Source organism: Arachis duranensis, chromosome 10, assembly GCF_000817695.3.
Source record: "Arachis duranensis cultivar V14167 chromosome 10, aradu.V14167.gnm2.J7QH, whole genome shotgun sequence".
In the NCBI taxonomy this organism is placed as follows: Eukaryota; Viridiplantae; Streptophyta; class Magnoliopsida; order Fabales; family Fabaceae; genus Arachis; species Arachis duranensis.
The window spans coordinates 68,200,419-68,216,308 of NC_029781.3; the positions used below are offsets into that span (position 1 = coordinate 68,200,419).

Genomic DNA, 15,890 nt, shown 5'->3' on the forward strand with positions numbered 1-15,890 from the left:
TTATTTACTAAACACAAAATGAGGAGCTTGAGTTTTTAAAAAGCACAAGCACATCTTCAAAAAGCTTTACAAACTGGTACTTTTGAAAGCACCTAGGATAGAGCTTTTCAAAGTTGGCTTGTGCTTTTCAAAATTTAAAAGTCTAATATAACCTCATATGTTAACTAATTTTCAATTTAATGTTTATAATTATGTCTATTATAGTATTTTTAAATTTTAAAAATTATTTTATCAAATACAATTATTATTATTTGTACTTGTTAAAATTTATTTTTAATTTAATTTATTAAATATAGATATTACAATTTTAAAAAAAAATTATCTTTTAAAAATTAAATTTTATAAACTACTTTTAAAAATAAAATCTTTTCCAAACCAAATTTTATAATATCATCTAATCCGATCAAATTTAATTAAGTCAATCCATACCGAAAATACTTTTTGTAACAACTGATTTTATCTTAAAATAAATATAAAACGAATCTAATTTGCTTTGTAAATTTTATTTATATATCTTTTGAGAAGTAAGGGTAAAACTAAAAACTAAAAACTTCATCACAAAAAAACCGGATCCAGAATGTTCCACTGATATACGCTTCAGACTGATCCTGAACCGTTGGATTTGGATGAGTGAATGATCACAGCAGCTAGTTTGTATCATTATATATGTGACCCTTGGCCAAGTGTTTCGTTCTTTTCCTCCTTTCAACTGCCAAAATATTATAACAGCAGCAGCAGCCGCGCCACCAACACAACCGTTCTTCTTCTCGTGAGTAGTTCTTTTTCTCAGCTAATGTCTCTCAGTCTTAATGTATCTCTAGGTTTCCAACAATTTTTTTCATAAATATTAATTTTGTTAATTCCTCTACGGGGGCTGTTTTGATCCGATAGGTTTACGGGGGTTGAGGGAGGAACCCTAATTTGGATTGAATTAGGTGTTATGGAGAAGGAGCTAATCGAGCTCTACGATGCAGCCAAGAAGGCCGCCGATGCCGCCAGCTGCGAAGACGCCGGCCCTCACGAAGAGTCCCGATGTATCGATGCCCTCAATCAGCTCAAGAAATTCCCCGTCAATTACAAGATTCTCGTCAGCACCCAGGTCGCCAAAGTTTTGTCTTTCTATGCATTTTGTTGTCATGCCACATCATTGTTTTCATTATTTCGATGGATTGAGGCTGATGCATTTTTCCCCCTCGTGATTTTGGAACTGAATTCGAATTGTTAAGTTTTAAGGGATAGAGGGTGAATGGTAGACTAAAGTTGTTTGATATCTGTTTTGCTATAGCGTAAATTGTGGTTTCAGGAGGGTACTGCGATTGAAAAACAAGATTTTTGAGTGACTTGGTTCTCGAGTATTCCCTTTCACTTTTTTGTTTATTGTGCTATCTGATTCACCCAGTGACTAGGTTAACTCAGGATCCATTAATTTCCTCTCTAAGCCTAGGTAGCTTTCTGATTTGCACTGTATCTTTGGCTAGTAAGTAGGTACATTATTCTTATGCCAATTGTTCAACAAAAGCGCCTTGCTGATGTTAGCGGGGTGTTTTTTTTTTTTTTTTTTTCAAAGATCAAATGAGTGTGGGTATTGGTCTATTTGGAGGTGACAATGACATTTTTTTGATAGTATGGCCTTTTAAGGGGTGTAGGTCCGGCAGTATGAGGAACACTCCTGTTTTGTCTCACTGTTTCTAGAATACAGGTGATCCAAAATGCAGTAGAAAGGACCAGAAAGTGAGGAAAACATAACAAAAGATATTGTTATTTTAGAGTTTAGTTCTGAGTGTGAAGCTGAAGCTTACATTGCAGGCTTATCTGTTTCTAAGTTGTGGTGTAAACTTGACATGTGATGGCATAATGATGACTTCAGGGTTCAGTTTGGTATCTCATTCAATTGAGAGAGAAATAAAATTAATGATGGGCTTGAACATGTTTTTCATATAAAGCTCATTTCTTGAGTGACGAGTGACTACCCTTGTGTCTCTACCCCTTTTATCCTTATTCTCTTTTGGCTTTTTAGGTGCAGCCTCAAATTTGAATTGCTTCCTTGGCTTTTGCTGTATAACTTAAAGTTGAGGTTTGACTTCATTTTTTTCTTTTCTTTTGTGCACCAATTTTCAGGTTGGCAAACATCTTAAACATATCACAAAGCATCCAAGGCAGAAAATTCGGGCATTTGCTCATGACCTAATTGAGATATGGAAAGACATAATATTAACCGAAACAGGCAGAATAAAGAATGGGGGCTCTGATAACAAAGACTCGGCAAATGGTGATAGAGCTAAATCTGGAAAAATGCAGAAGAGTCCTTCTGTGAAGGTTGAGAAGGTTGAAAATGGTACATCAAGGCCAATCTCAGCAAAGGTACACCATGTGGATGGCAAAATTGAAAAAAATAATGGTGCTGCAAATGTCAAGGTGGAAAAGATAGTCAAGGAAGAGATGCAAGTTTCTGGAACAAAGAAAATGTCAACAAGCTCACCTGTTACCCCAAAGCTGAAGACTATGATTAAATCTAATGATGCGATGAGAGACAAAATACGGGATCTTCTCCATGAGGCTTTATCCAAGGTTTCAGGAGAGGCTGAGGAGGATATGGTGGATGAAGTAAATGCCTGTGATCCTATTCGTGTTGCTGTGAAAGTCGAGTCTGTGCTCTTTGAAAAGTGGGGCCCTTCAAATGGTGCGCAAAAGGTCAAGTATAGGTCCCTGATGTTTAACTTGAAGGATCAAAACAACCCAGATTTTCGGAGAAAAGTTCTACTCGGCTATATTGAGCCAGAACGGTTAATCAATATGAGCACGGCTGACATGGCTAGTGAGCAGAGGAAGAAAGAGAACGAGAAGATCTATGAGAAGGCATTGTTTGAATGTGAACGTGGAGGTCCACCAAAAGCTACGACAGATCAATTCAAGTGTGGGAGATGTGGTCAAAGGAAATGCACCTATTACCAAATGCAGACTCGTAGTGCTGATGAACCTATGACAACTTATGTCACTTGTACTGTCTGCAGCAACCGTTGGAAGTTCTGTTAATGTGTAGTGCTGACCAATGAGTATCTCCAGGGTGAGGTTCTCATTTGTTCCTAATGCCCTAATGGTGATGGCATGAACCTGCTGAGTGTCACTATGGTTCCGCACCGCAGCCATGCCATGATTTTCTTTTCAGAAGTGTTACGAGTAGATTTTTCACCCCTTCTTTTAGGCAGAAATGTACTTTTTATTCTTTTCACGTTTCAATTTATTTGTAATTTGTTGTAAGTTTAAACATAAGTTGCTATCTTGTGATATCGAACTAATGACTTTACCAGGTGAGAAATTTTGCTTTCTTCATAAAGCAATTTTATTTTGTTTTTATCTTTCATTTTAATCTCTATAGGGAATTAGATTCTTTTTTTATTCAGAAACAAAGGTGTATTGATTTGTTTTTCTTATTTTTGTTTTTGTTATCTCACAATATTTTCTAACCCGATATATCAAAAACTAATTCTTCACATATCTAAAAACAATTCGTAGATTTGAATTTTGTTTAAGAGTCTTTAACATTTAAACAAACAAGAGATTTAACATTTAAACAAACAAGAGAATTAATTATTCGACTAATTTAAATTGATTTTTTTATTTTTTTCTTATTAATAAAAGAAAGATGAAGTATTACTTTTGTGCTATATGAGTCAAATTTTGAATTAGTCACTAACATCTTAAGCATTTTATTTTTATTTTAAAAAAAATTTAAATAAATTGAATATTATTTGGTTATTAAATTTAAAATGAATAATTAACAAAATAAATAACGCAAATGTAAACATAATTATTAAGTCATACTTTTTTGTAGGTTAAAAAGATATAACCAAAGTACTTTTTGTAACACTTCTTTTTTTATCTCCTTGTAAAAAAAAATTTTAAATCCTAATAATTAACCATTAATATTTTTAAATAAAAAATACTAAAATAAAATATTATTAATTTTTTAATATAATAATTATTCATATTAAATTTAATAACAAAATAACATTAAACCCGTTTAAAATTTTTTAGAACCGAAATTTGACTTTTGAAACATTTTGAAACCAAAACAAAACGTTATAAATCAAATTAGGAGTTAATCCAAAATTCGGGATCAAATTCTGAAAACTATAACATGCATTTTAGCAAGCTGATGCGTGTCAAATTTACTGGAATGATTTACGCGTGAGAGTGAGACAAGGTTAATATGCATAGTTGAATCAAAGTTGCAACATATCAAATTTAAAATAATCTATGCATGTTTGACACCTTTTCAGACTTAAAAGGAGTATAGGGAAAATTGTAATAGATTATAGATGCATGGAAGGGAGATTGTTTTGGCAAATTGCCGAGGAATAAACGTGCAACACATGGAGACCCTTAGAAGGTGGAACATTATTGAATTTAATGATGCAATAATGTACAGCAGTCAACAGAAATGCAAACTAAAAAATCTATGATATCAATAACAATTTATAGCGCACTAGTCTTAACTTAGGAAATTCCGGGACATAACTATGTAATATAATTGTACTTCAACTAGAATACAGTGAGATCAAATCGAAGTTACTATGGTTGAGAAACAACATCAGTAGTATTTGCTTCCTTAAGAGCTTGGAAAACTCTAGAGCTTCTATCAAATATCTGAGCCCTACGGTTGTAATCCATAGGGTCTTTCCCGACATCTTCACCCATTATTGCTTCCTTTTCCAAGCACTCCAACAACTCAACCACACCCTTCCTTTCCCCACACTTGTACCGGAACCGTGCCATTCCCTTATGTTCTTTATCTTCAAGATCTCTCTCCAACTCACTCTTCAAATTCCAACTTGCACAGCCAACCACCACAAACCCATTCTCATTGCCCTTTCCATGATGCACCAAAGATGACCAACCATGACTTCTTTGCATCAACCACAAGTTTCCCACCTTCACCTGCTGACGAGGGTTGTTTGCGTTGCTCGAAGGAAGAAACACGTGGTTTTGTGTATTAGCAACACAAGAAGAATACCCCTTCATGGTTTATTGCTATACAATTGTAAAGAGTTTCAAGCTTTGAAGTTTGAAGGCTTTGGGTTATGTTCCCTAGTTGCTTGCGTTTTTGTACTTGAGGGTTGGAATCTTCATAGTTGCAGTGTGTGGGATATATATGGGAGGGGGCTGAGAACCAAACGACACGTACGATAGACACGTCATCTTTCTGGGATGTGACAGAAGATTCGAGATTATTGGTTGATATACATTATAATACTCGCCCAACATGGCTATTGACCAACACGAGAGGTGGGAAAGGGGATGAGCACCCACACGTGTTTGGAAATTAGAATCACAAAGGTACGCTTTTCAAAGTTTTGTCTTCATCTGCTCAACTTTGAACGGACAATTACCAAAGGAAGTAAAATTTTGGGCCATGACTACATACCACAAAGCACAAACAACTTGTATACGAAATCGAGTAGGAGAAATTTGTGAGGACCTTTGGGTTATTTCTTTAATATATTTTAAAAGAGGTATCGGTCTAAACTTTATCTTGTCTTTGTTTTGTCAATAACACGTGCCAACGGAGCTGTTAATCTGTTATTGCATTTTTTTTATTTTAATATGAAGAGAAGATCGGGTGATATCGTATTATGAAGAATATAGATGTTTTACCTGCATATTATGTCAGGGATAAAGAAATTGGATGGAGAGATTTAGAGGAAGGAACTTGGGCGGTCCAATTAGATGGCACAATTCGGATTGTCCGATTTTGCGGTCTCAGTCACATACTTGTTCTCGAGAGCGATGCCCCTTATACCAATTTGCTTCTTAGAACCTCAACTCACTTTCTTGGGGTCTTTTTCATAGTGAATTCTACTAGCAATTTCTTTCTTCTCTTCTTCTTCTTTAGCCTCCCGAATCCCTTCTTCTTTATGTAAATTTGAAGGAAAAATTTACAATGCCAAAGAAACAAAAATATAAAGATGTTGATCATCCTAAACTTCATATTATACATTATCTCAACCACTCTAATTATATAAGTTTAATTTTTAAATTTTTTTATATTTTAAATTTATTATTATTGTTAGAAATTTAGGAATATATATTTATAGTGAATTTTTTAATTAATGATAATATTTAAATTAATGTAATGTGATAGATTAGTAAAAATATATGTTATAGAATTTTTTTGTAATAATTTTAGAAATTATAATTAATTATTACGTTTAAGTTGTATAATTTTTAGAAATGGTTTGAAAAATTTTGAGTAAATTAGGTAAGATTGTAAGATATAATATATTTTGGCTTCAGTAGTAATTTTTTGTTTGTTGTTAGATTTTTAATTGATATAAATATGTTAGTGTAATTGAGGGTTTAATGAAGTGAAATTTTATTGGTTAAATAAGAATTGGATTTATTTATTAGTTATTATTAGTAGTATGGTAGTTTATTGTTATTGACTAAATAAATAAATAATTATGTAATTCAATGCTCAGTTGGGAACAAAATGAGTAAAATGTGTATGATAATAATATCGTAATTTTTTATATTTTAAAAAGCTTTTGAAATAATTTATAGGGTTGTCAATTAAATTTAGCAGTTAAATTAATTACTCGGGACTTTAGTAAATTGGATTAAGTAAAATCATTTGTTTGAATTGGATTTAGTAAAATTATGTATCATAACTTGTGATTTCAATTATTATGTCTTATTTTGTTAATTGTGGAAATTATTTAATAATGATAGTTAATTAATTAGTAGGTTAGGTTAGTTATACATGGTAATTACTAAATTAGCTAATTAATAAAAAGTTTAGCATGAGTTTAATAAATTAGTTGTCCTAGTTAGATAATTATCATCTTTTAGTAGTAAATTAGAAATTGTTAATAATTTGACTAATAATCTGATATGTTTTTGTAGAGTTCACGGTATTTGACATATGATCACCTACTCCCTCCGGATTAGTACAATGATAGGGTTGAGGAACATTTACGGTTTACCGATTTCTTGCATGTTTTTCAAATTGGAATAGTTCAATGTCAGAAAGCACTGGTAAATGCTCTAGTCGAAAGGTGGCATCCAGATACACACACCTTTCACCTTCCTGTTAGTAAATGTGTTGTGACACTGAAAGATGTTACTGTTATTCTTGGTCTTCCAACAGACGGTCTTCCAATAACAGGGATGACTATGAATAGTTTTGAAGTCTTAGAGACGGAGTGTTTGCAGCAATTTGGAGTTGCACCAAGAAAGTCAGACTGTAGAGCAAGTTGGATAAAACTGACGTGGCTTCAAGATCTAAAAGAACGATTACAGTTGGTTGACGAAACCAGCATACAGAGGTACGTGAAATGCCACATTATGTTATTATTTGGTACAGTCTTGTTTGGTGACAAGTCTGGGGCATCTGTGCACTAGAAGTTCCTGCCTTTGCTTCGTGATTTTAGCAGTATCGGATAGTACAGTTGGGGATCTGCATGCCTGGCACTCCTGTACAGGTCATTATGCAGGGCATCTCGTTTTGATTGTAAGGAAATCGATGGTCCGTTAACACTTCTGCTAACCTAGGCTTGGATCCGTCTCCCATATCTAGCGCCGGTTCCTCGGAAACCTCGCTGTTTTTCGCTTACAAACAGGTAACATTATCTTACACTTACATCATATCTTCATATTTAGAATCCAATTATGTTAATGAATTAAGTCATATTAGGTGGCATAACTGGGAGCGTAGAGACCGACGCTTTAGGTATTTTACGCTTGAGCACTTTAGGAAGGCCTTGGATGATCTCCAGGAAGGCCAGGTGTGTCGTCATTAAAGAAGTATTTGATTTGGGTTTAGTGTTGATGTTATTTGGGTTGTAATCATCTGTTTCCTTTATTTTTTGCAGTTTGTGTGGCTTGCTTATGCTGTTGATCGCCTTGATCCGGACATAATTTCTGCAGGCATCTATATGCATTCAGTTGTGTGAAGCGCTACGGTGCCGTTAGTGTCTTTTGAAATTATTGAGTGGCATGCAACCGATAGGTTTAGGCGACAGTTTGGTTTCGTTCAAGGAGTTCCTCATCAGGAATGGAATCTTGACAAGGCACATGGAATTGTCCTGACTGGTCCTACGAATCTTGACTGGGCCACGGCCACGACTCATTCATTTTAGGTGATGCAGTGGACAAACAGGTATAATCACGTTCTTACTGAGCTTCCCGTGCCTCCACAGCATCCCTTGGATATTTACATGTACCGGTACCGTGCAAGATATGGCAACCACTTGAACTTGTCGGATCGTGTGGGTCAAGAGAATGATAAGGGTAATCAAGTTATGGTTGATGACAATGAAGAACAGGAGCCACAGTTATGGCCACCTTCACCTCCACCTCCACCTCCACCTACACAAGAACAACTGCAATCCTCAAACCCATATATACCTCAAACACTGTTTATCACATCATATCCAATACGTTAGCAGTATTGGGGTACTCCACAGCTTGACTCGAGAGATGGAGCTTCTTTTAGCTAGTTACTTGGGTTCATGGCTATAGATGCAGGTCAATCACATTACAGCCATCAGCCTGATATCATGGCTGGTAGGTATTCCTTGGACGCGATGCATCCATGCCGCACTTCCTTGGTTACTTCTGGAGGGTTGGTATCTAGTGACTCTAGTAGGAGTGACGGTGGTCGAGAAATTCTTAATAGTCAAAACCCTCGTCATATTTCAATGGGTCTAATTGAAGAAAATGCTACGACAGCTGAGCTAGAGACGAATGAGTATCTAGTTGATACCCCAAATGACGAGGATGACGAGGAGGATGAAGATGAAGACATGGACGAAGATGAAGAATCTCGTAATGATGCTTCTGGTGTTGATGATGGTACATGTCCTATTATTGCTTTATTCTTTAATTGATTATATTATACTCATATATGGTTGATTTGTTTATATTATATACTTGCTGGGTCAATTGATTATATTATATTCATGTATGGTATTTGTGTTGATTTGACTATATTATAAACTTATTCAGTCAATTAATTAAGTTGTACACAGGTGAGGCATGAACTCCAGCTGAAACAGGCAAAGGCTACAATTTCAGGGTTGATCCGCCACGTTGTAGCGCTAATCGATACACTCCGTCTGTGTTCAAAAGAATCTCCAAGAAATGCAAGGATCTTGTGGATGACGTAAAGTGGGCAAGGAGAAAGTAGCTTTTGTGTAGTTAGTATTATTACTGTGTATGTCATCCAGTACTTTTCTATGTATCGTTTAAATATTCTATGTATTATTGCAATGCATATCATGGAGTACTTTTCTATCGCAGATGGCATATAGTAGTTTGATGTCAGTTACAATGTTTCAAATAACATACTTTATACCTTGGATAAGTTATATAGAGTCGCAAATATCATAGACTACTTGGATTTAATGCAAAATACATAAATCTACTGAGCATTATTGCCGGCACTTACACCACCTGCCTGACGGCATCTATTACGATTGTGTCCCTCAGCCCCACATTGCTTACAACGCCTAGGAAGACGTAACATTCGCATGTCCATCTCATTCAAGAAGCGTGTCATCCATGGACAACCTATGGTAACTTGTCTCAGGTACGAATTCGGTACGAATCGAGGCCCGTTGTAAGCAGGCCATGTAGTAGGATTCCCCAGTGGCCTAAACCTGACTCGGTAAATCCGTCGAACTTGGTCCATCTTATACACATCATGAACATACACTAGCCAATCTAGTCGTTGATTTGCACAACATGCAAACCCATGTCGACAAGAAATTCGGTCCACCTGAAACTCACTGCAGTCACATCGTTGTCGACGAAAGTCGACGGCATACTCCATTCCATTTGGCATCTCACGCACTTCAAAGACCTCATTTTGCCTATCGAAGCAATTCACCTGGATGTTTCCTGATGCAAGTTGATTCGCATGTAATTTGGAGGTCACAAGCTCAGAAAAAATATGGCCGGCATTAATCCGAGCCTCCGCCTCGACTCTTTTTCGAGTGAACTACTCGTTGAGTCTGTAGAAAGTTGTTTTGACAAGTGCAGTGATGGAGAAATTGTGTGCACCCTTCAAGACTGAGTTGATGCATACCACTAAGAATAATTGAACAGTACCCTGTTAATAATGAACTTCAAATTACACAAAGTTACCTATATTGATGACAAGTCTTTGTAGGTACGGTGTCTTGAACTTTCTCAAAAAATTCGACTCTATATGCTTGATGCAAAACATGTAGAAAGCTTTGGGAGGTGACCAAGCTCCGTTACTGCGGGCCACAGCTGCATTGATGGAATTATGTCGATCAGAGATCAGTCCTACACCATTCCGAGTCACTACATGTTGTCGCAGGTTACTCAGAAAAAAGTACCACGCATCAGAAGTCTCTCCTTCCACAATAGCAAATGCAATTGGGACGATATTATTGTTACCATCCTCTGAAACTACAACCAACAGAAAACCCTTATACTTTCCGTACAAGTAAGTCTCATCTACTTGGACAACTGGTTTACAATGTCTGAATGCTCTAATACATGGGTAATAACTCCAGAACACTCAATGCAACACCCGGATATCAGTAACCAAGTCATCGCCTTGATATGCAGGCATATTCTCAAAATGGACAACTGCTGATGACTCCTTATGACACATGGCCTCAAACCATATAGGCAAAGATTCGTACGATGCTTCCCAACCTCCAAATATTTTTTCACTGACTTTTGCTTAGCCAACCATGCTTTCCGATAGTTGATGGTGTAATTGAACTTCGACTGCACTTCTGCAATAACTAATTTCACCTTTATCGAGAGGTCATCCTCAACCAACGGCTTTATTGCTTCTGCAATTGTTTTCGAATCCAACTTCGAATGATCTTGAGAAATGGTTGCTCTGGTGCAAGTGTGACTACCATTATACCTCCTTATAATCCAATAGTACTTTCTGCTGATCATGCTAACCCTGATAAGCCAATCACAACCTAACCCATACTGTGTACACTTGGCATAAAATGTTAGCGGCTCCGACTCATATACCCGATAGTCTACAACTCTTTGGATAGTATAATCTTTCATTGCCATAATAACAGCTTCCTTGGAACTGAATTCCATTCCCACGACAAATTCACCATCTGCAACAACAGAAATTTCTGCCACGACAATAGTCATAGCATAAATATTTAATACACAAATATTTAATAAGTGCAATTAAAAGTAAATCAATACTCACTATATCAATCTTAATATAATTAATAAACACTAATTAAAAGCATAAGCACATAAATAAATACTAATTAATAAATACTAATTAATATTTAACTTAATCAATAACTAACTACAAATAATATTATTAACTAAACAAACACACAAACAAATTCTAACTACGTATATTATCACATGTCACGTAACTATTTGATCACATCGATCAATATAAATTATTATAAAATTCTAACCCTTCGTATATACATATAGGCAATTACGTATCTGCATTTGTATACTCCGGAAACTCTGGAGCATGCATGGCTTCCAAGTCTAAAACTTGCATGAAAGATAGCTCCACAAACGAATGTTTGTTTGCGAGTGTATTTGCCACGTCAGTCAAATTTGGTGCCATAGTGTCGTCACCTTGGTCTTCGTCTTCGTCTGGACCAATAACTTCGTAATTGTTTTCAAACTCTTCCTTATTGTCACTGTTGTAATCTTCCCGTTCAATATTTCGGTCGACTTTAGACTGTTCGAATTCAACATAGACCTCAATGAATGTTATCTGAGCGCGATTTTCAATGTACATTGAAAACATCTCATGCATGCTCGCTTCATTAGTTACATATTTCGTTTGAAATTGAACGAATCTACCAAATACCAGTATGGAATACCTGTATAAAATACATGATATTCTCCTAGATAACCCAGATTCTATCTTCTCACAAATCACACATTTTAGTTCTTCGAATGAGATTGTGAATGGAATAACAATATCTAACAGATTTTCACAAATAAATTTCACTCCTTCAACTATTTATAACAAAATCTGACCAAAATAATATACTTTAAATAAGACTCTATCATCCATTTTTCTCACTCACATGAATAAACTTCACACTCAAATTATTTTCCTTCGTTCGAAAGAACAGAGAAAGATAGATGGAGGTGCTGAGGGAAGAAGACGGTGAATTGAATTGCTATAATCAGTCCAATACGAGCTACCCACACTTATATAATGTCAAAAAAATATATTATAGTCAACTTGGACCCAGCGATTACCTTTAACGTATTAAAAAAAATATTTATTAATAAAATTCAGATAGTCCGATTTGATTTTTGAGAAAAAAAAACTAATCGGACGGTCCGAGTAGCCACTCCTGAAATTCAAATTTTTCCTCCCTCATAACTCGGACCATCCGATTTGGTTATCCAAATTTTTTTTACACAGAAATTGGATGATCCGATTTCTTCCACCAAGTTTCAACAAAAGCTATCCCACATCCATGTATAGCACCCCCATATTCTATATCAACGCATAACACACATATGGCTGCCATATCTAAAATAATGAGCCCTATTATTGTGGGTTCTGCTCCCTGTGCAAACAAAATAGTGTGCAGAGTTGATGAAAAAACCTGAGTTGAATAACTAAAACTTGAAAAATTTCGGTTGAGTTTTTTAAATAGGGTAAGAAGATGTGTGATTTTTTTATATTTTTTTGTGAGTTTAATACTATTATGAAAAAAAATTGTCAGAACACACAAAACGGTGCTTAAAATTTTTTAATGGTTAAAACAAAAATGGCACTACCGTTTTGTGTAAAAGTAAATAATTAAAAAGTGATAGGTATTTGAAAACGCCTTGCTGCTTTGTGATGGGATAATATTTTTTTAATTTAAAAAATAGAAAACGGTTTTGCCGTTCTATGCTGAAACGAATTTTACCGTTAAAAATTGTCGAAACGATGACATTTGGTAGAAAAATAAAAATGTTAGTACTAGTGTGAATAAAAAAATATAAAATTAACTATAAAAAGTACGTTGGTATTATGCTGGAAACACTTTGAGTAGAGTAGAAAATGAGCAATACAAAGTTCTTCGTCTTTAAATTTTGAGAGAGCTTAGAACTCTTAGTTCTTTAGCAGTTGAAGTTGTTATGCATTTTTCGAGTGAAATAAGTTGTAAGTAAATGTAATAAGTGTATAAAATGGAGAGTTATGTTAGTTTAAGAATATATTTCAATTGTCAGATTTTGCATGATACACATGAGGGAGTGAGTTTTTTGTATGAGAATTCATGTGTTATTGTTGTTCCTCTTTCAATAATATATGAAAGACTTAAGAGTGTACTTTGTCAGATTGTAGATTATCAAGGCCTGAAGAGAGTGACAAATATTTTGTACAGGCTACCTGTGTTCGTATTTGGCAGTTTTGTTTAATTTCAAATAATGCATGTGGCTGATGAAGCTGGTATACAAGGAATATTTCGACCTACCATCAAACTAGAACACGAGCCTCATTTATCGAGTTATACGTTGAGTTCGAAGAAATTGAACTAGATTGGTTATAATACCAAAAGTGATGAAAAGTTTGAAGGTAATTATCAAGTTATTGGTCTAACTAAAGATGTGAAAGAAGATGATATATCAGTTGAAAGAGATGTAGCAGATGTTCCTAATGCACTAGTAGATCAAACATCTATCTAGAGAGCCATTATTTATGCATACTTTGAATCTTGATGTCATACATATTCTAGAATTTCCTGAATATATCAATACATATAATTTTTTATTATTATTATTATTATTATTATTATTTCTTGTTATGCAACAGAGTTTCAATCTAATCTATTTAAGCGGGTTATTCTCCAAAAATGCCATTCCTTTTTGTTGGGGGTTAAAATCTTCCTTATTTGGTCCATTCCTGCATAAAGGTTGGGCATTATTATTACTATTATTATTATTTTGTTTTTATCATTCGTGCAGTTTCTGCTATTGTCGCAGACGGTAAATTCGTCGTCAGAATGGAGTTTAACTCCAGAGAAGTTGTGATCGCAGCAGTTAAAGAGTATACCATTCAGAGGAGCGTCAATTATAAAGTGTATGAATTAAAACCGACGACATTCTATACTAAATGCATACAATACGGAACAAGTTGCAATTGTTGGGTAGTCACACGTGCATCAGATCTACCATCTCTCAAGATCATGCCAAACTGGGATTTGGGATCCCACCTTTGATTAAGATGAAGATGTAGTTTTCACTAGGAATCCAAGGATTGTCGATCAGGTTAAGTAAAGTAGTAGTTTTATGTCAGATTGTTGCTCATCAAAAGGGGGAGACCCTTTCAAAGCTCAGTAGTAGCACTCGACTTCGATGCTAGGCCTGACTAGATGTTCCGAAGTGAAAGAGGGAGCACAGTACGCACTGATGAGCAGCCCGACTTAGACGACTAATGCCTTCTCCCAACCTCCAATTTGAGGTTTAGCACAAGAAAAAGCAAAAAAGAAGCAACTCCTTGAGTATTAGGAGAGGGACCGCCAGAATATATATATAATTAATAATAATTTAGTTTTATTATTAAAAACTAAACACACTACACATATAAATTAACTAAAAATTTAAACTAATAAAAATTGAAACATCTAACATTTTTTATAAAAAAATATTCTGAAAATAACCCATACTCGTTAAATAATAATCAAGACTAATATATTTTAGTCAACTTTTAACCTAAAAACCTAAATCACTAAAAAACCGTTTTTCAAAAAATAAAAAATAAAACAAAACTAAAATTGCTAAAACGGGTTGTTTTTCAAATAAATTATATAAAATAAAACTAAAATTAATAAAATTTCTGTTTTTTTAAAAACATTAATTAAACTAAACTAAAATTTAAAAAATACATATTAAAATCCAATTAATACTATACACTAACAAAAATTTATCAACACTAACAATTAATACTACTATTATAACTATAACAAAGAAAATATATTTTTTAACTACTCCTAATCAACTAAGAATTAATTTATTTATCTACTTAACAAAATATTAATTTAAAAAAATTATATACTCTTTGTTTCTGGAATTTTTAACTCAAAAAAATAGGATTAACTCTAACTAACTACTAATAGAACGTTTAAAATACTAACCTATTTCTATATATGATTGGCTGCCCTTTTTTTTGTGGTGGGTAAGTAAAATCCAACTTTCAACTTTGTTCTTGAGACAGAATGGGATGATGGGGATAGAGACTCTGGACCGAAAAAGAAAAAATGAAGGAAGAAGAGTGTTGACTTTTTTGTTAACGTGTGGAAAGAGAGTGGGAGTTGTCACGTGTTGGCCATGCATAGCAAAACGTCGGTGACGTTTGTTCAATACGTCCGTGACATTTCCCGCTTAACGATATCAATGTCTTCATCATGGCAACTGACGATTTCCATAGCGCCGTTAATCTCGTCTGTTAGGCCATTTTGGTGGGTAACACCATCTTTGGCCCAATATTAAAAAAAAAAAGTTCGATAAATTTCATCCAACTTACTATTCTAGTTAATTAGAGAAGAATAAATAGATAAAAATACACAAAAAAAATTAGATATAGATAAAAATACATATCAAAGTTAGTAAATATAAAAGTACATTTAAAAGATTGATTTCGAAGGACAAAAAAAACACGTCCCAAGTCTTACAAAAATTCACTAACGACATGATATTTTGTTCATCGAAAATAATCTTTCATGTGTATTTTGATATGTACAATTTTTGTGTATACTTTTATTCATCCCAAACTTTTTTATGTGTATTTTTGTCCATTTTACTCACCAGAAAATTAAATGGATTGGCCTGCCAAGTAACAATCTGACTAATGTGCATTGACAATGAAAATATAGCCCTTTTTCACACAAGCAACGAAGAAA

The 15,890-nt window shown here is 34.4% G+C and overlaps 2 protein-coding genes across 2 annotated transcripts; one reads left to right on the forward strand and one right to left on the reverse strand.

Annotated features, from left to right (window-relative positions):
- The first annotated feature begins 642 nt into the window (after window positions 1-642).
- On the forward strand, window positions 643-3,352 carry LOC107470106 (transcription elongation factor TFIIS). Its single transcript, XM_016089481.3, has 3 exons — window positions 643-769; window positions 892-1,099; window positions 2,119-3,352. The coding sequence occupies exons 2-3, from the start codon at window positions 941-943 to the stop codon at window positions 3,031-3,033; spliced, it is 1,074 nt and encodes a 357-aa protein (XP_015944967.1). The 5' UTR covers window positions 643-769; window positions 892-940; the 3' UTR covers window positions 3,034-3,352.
- A 1,090-nt stretch (window positions 3,353-4,442) lies between these two features.
- On the reverse strand, window positions 4,443-5,129 carry LOC107470097 (uncharacterized). The gene has a single exon (XM_016089471.3). It carries the CDS (start codon window positions 5,020-5,022, stop codon window positions 4,573-4,575), a length of 450 nt encoding a protein of 149 aa, XP_015944957.1. The 5' UTR covers window positions 5,023-5,129; the 3' UTR covers window positions 4,443-4,572.
- Between the last annotated feature and the right edge of the window lie 10,761 nt (window positions 5,130-15,890).

Coding starts and splice junctions, on each gene's coding strand:
- LOC107470106 (XM_016089481.3), top strand. CDS start 941: ATGGAGAAGGAGCTAATCGAGCTCTACGATGCAGCCAAGAAGGCCGCC. Junction 1,100..2,118: donor AGATTCTCGTCAGCACCCAG/GTCGCCAAAGTT, acceptor ACCAATTTTCAG/GTTGGCAAACATCTTAAACA.
- LOC107470097 (XM_016089471.3), bottom strand. CDS start 5,022: ATGAAGGGGTATTCTTCTTGTGTTGCTAATACACAAAACCACGTGTTT.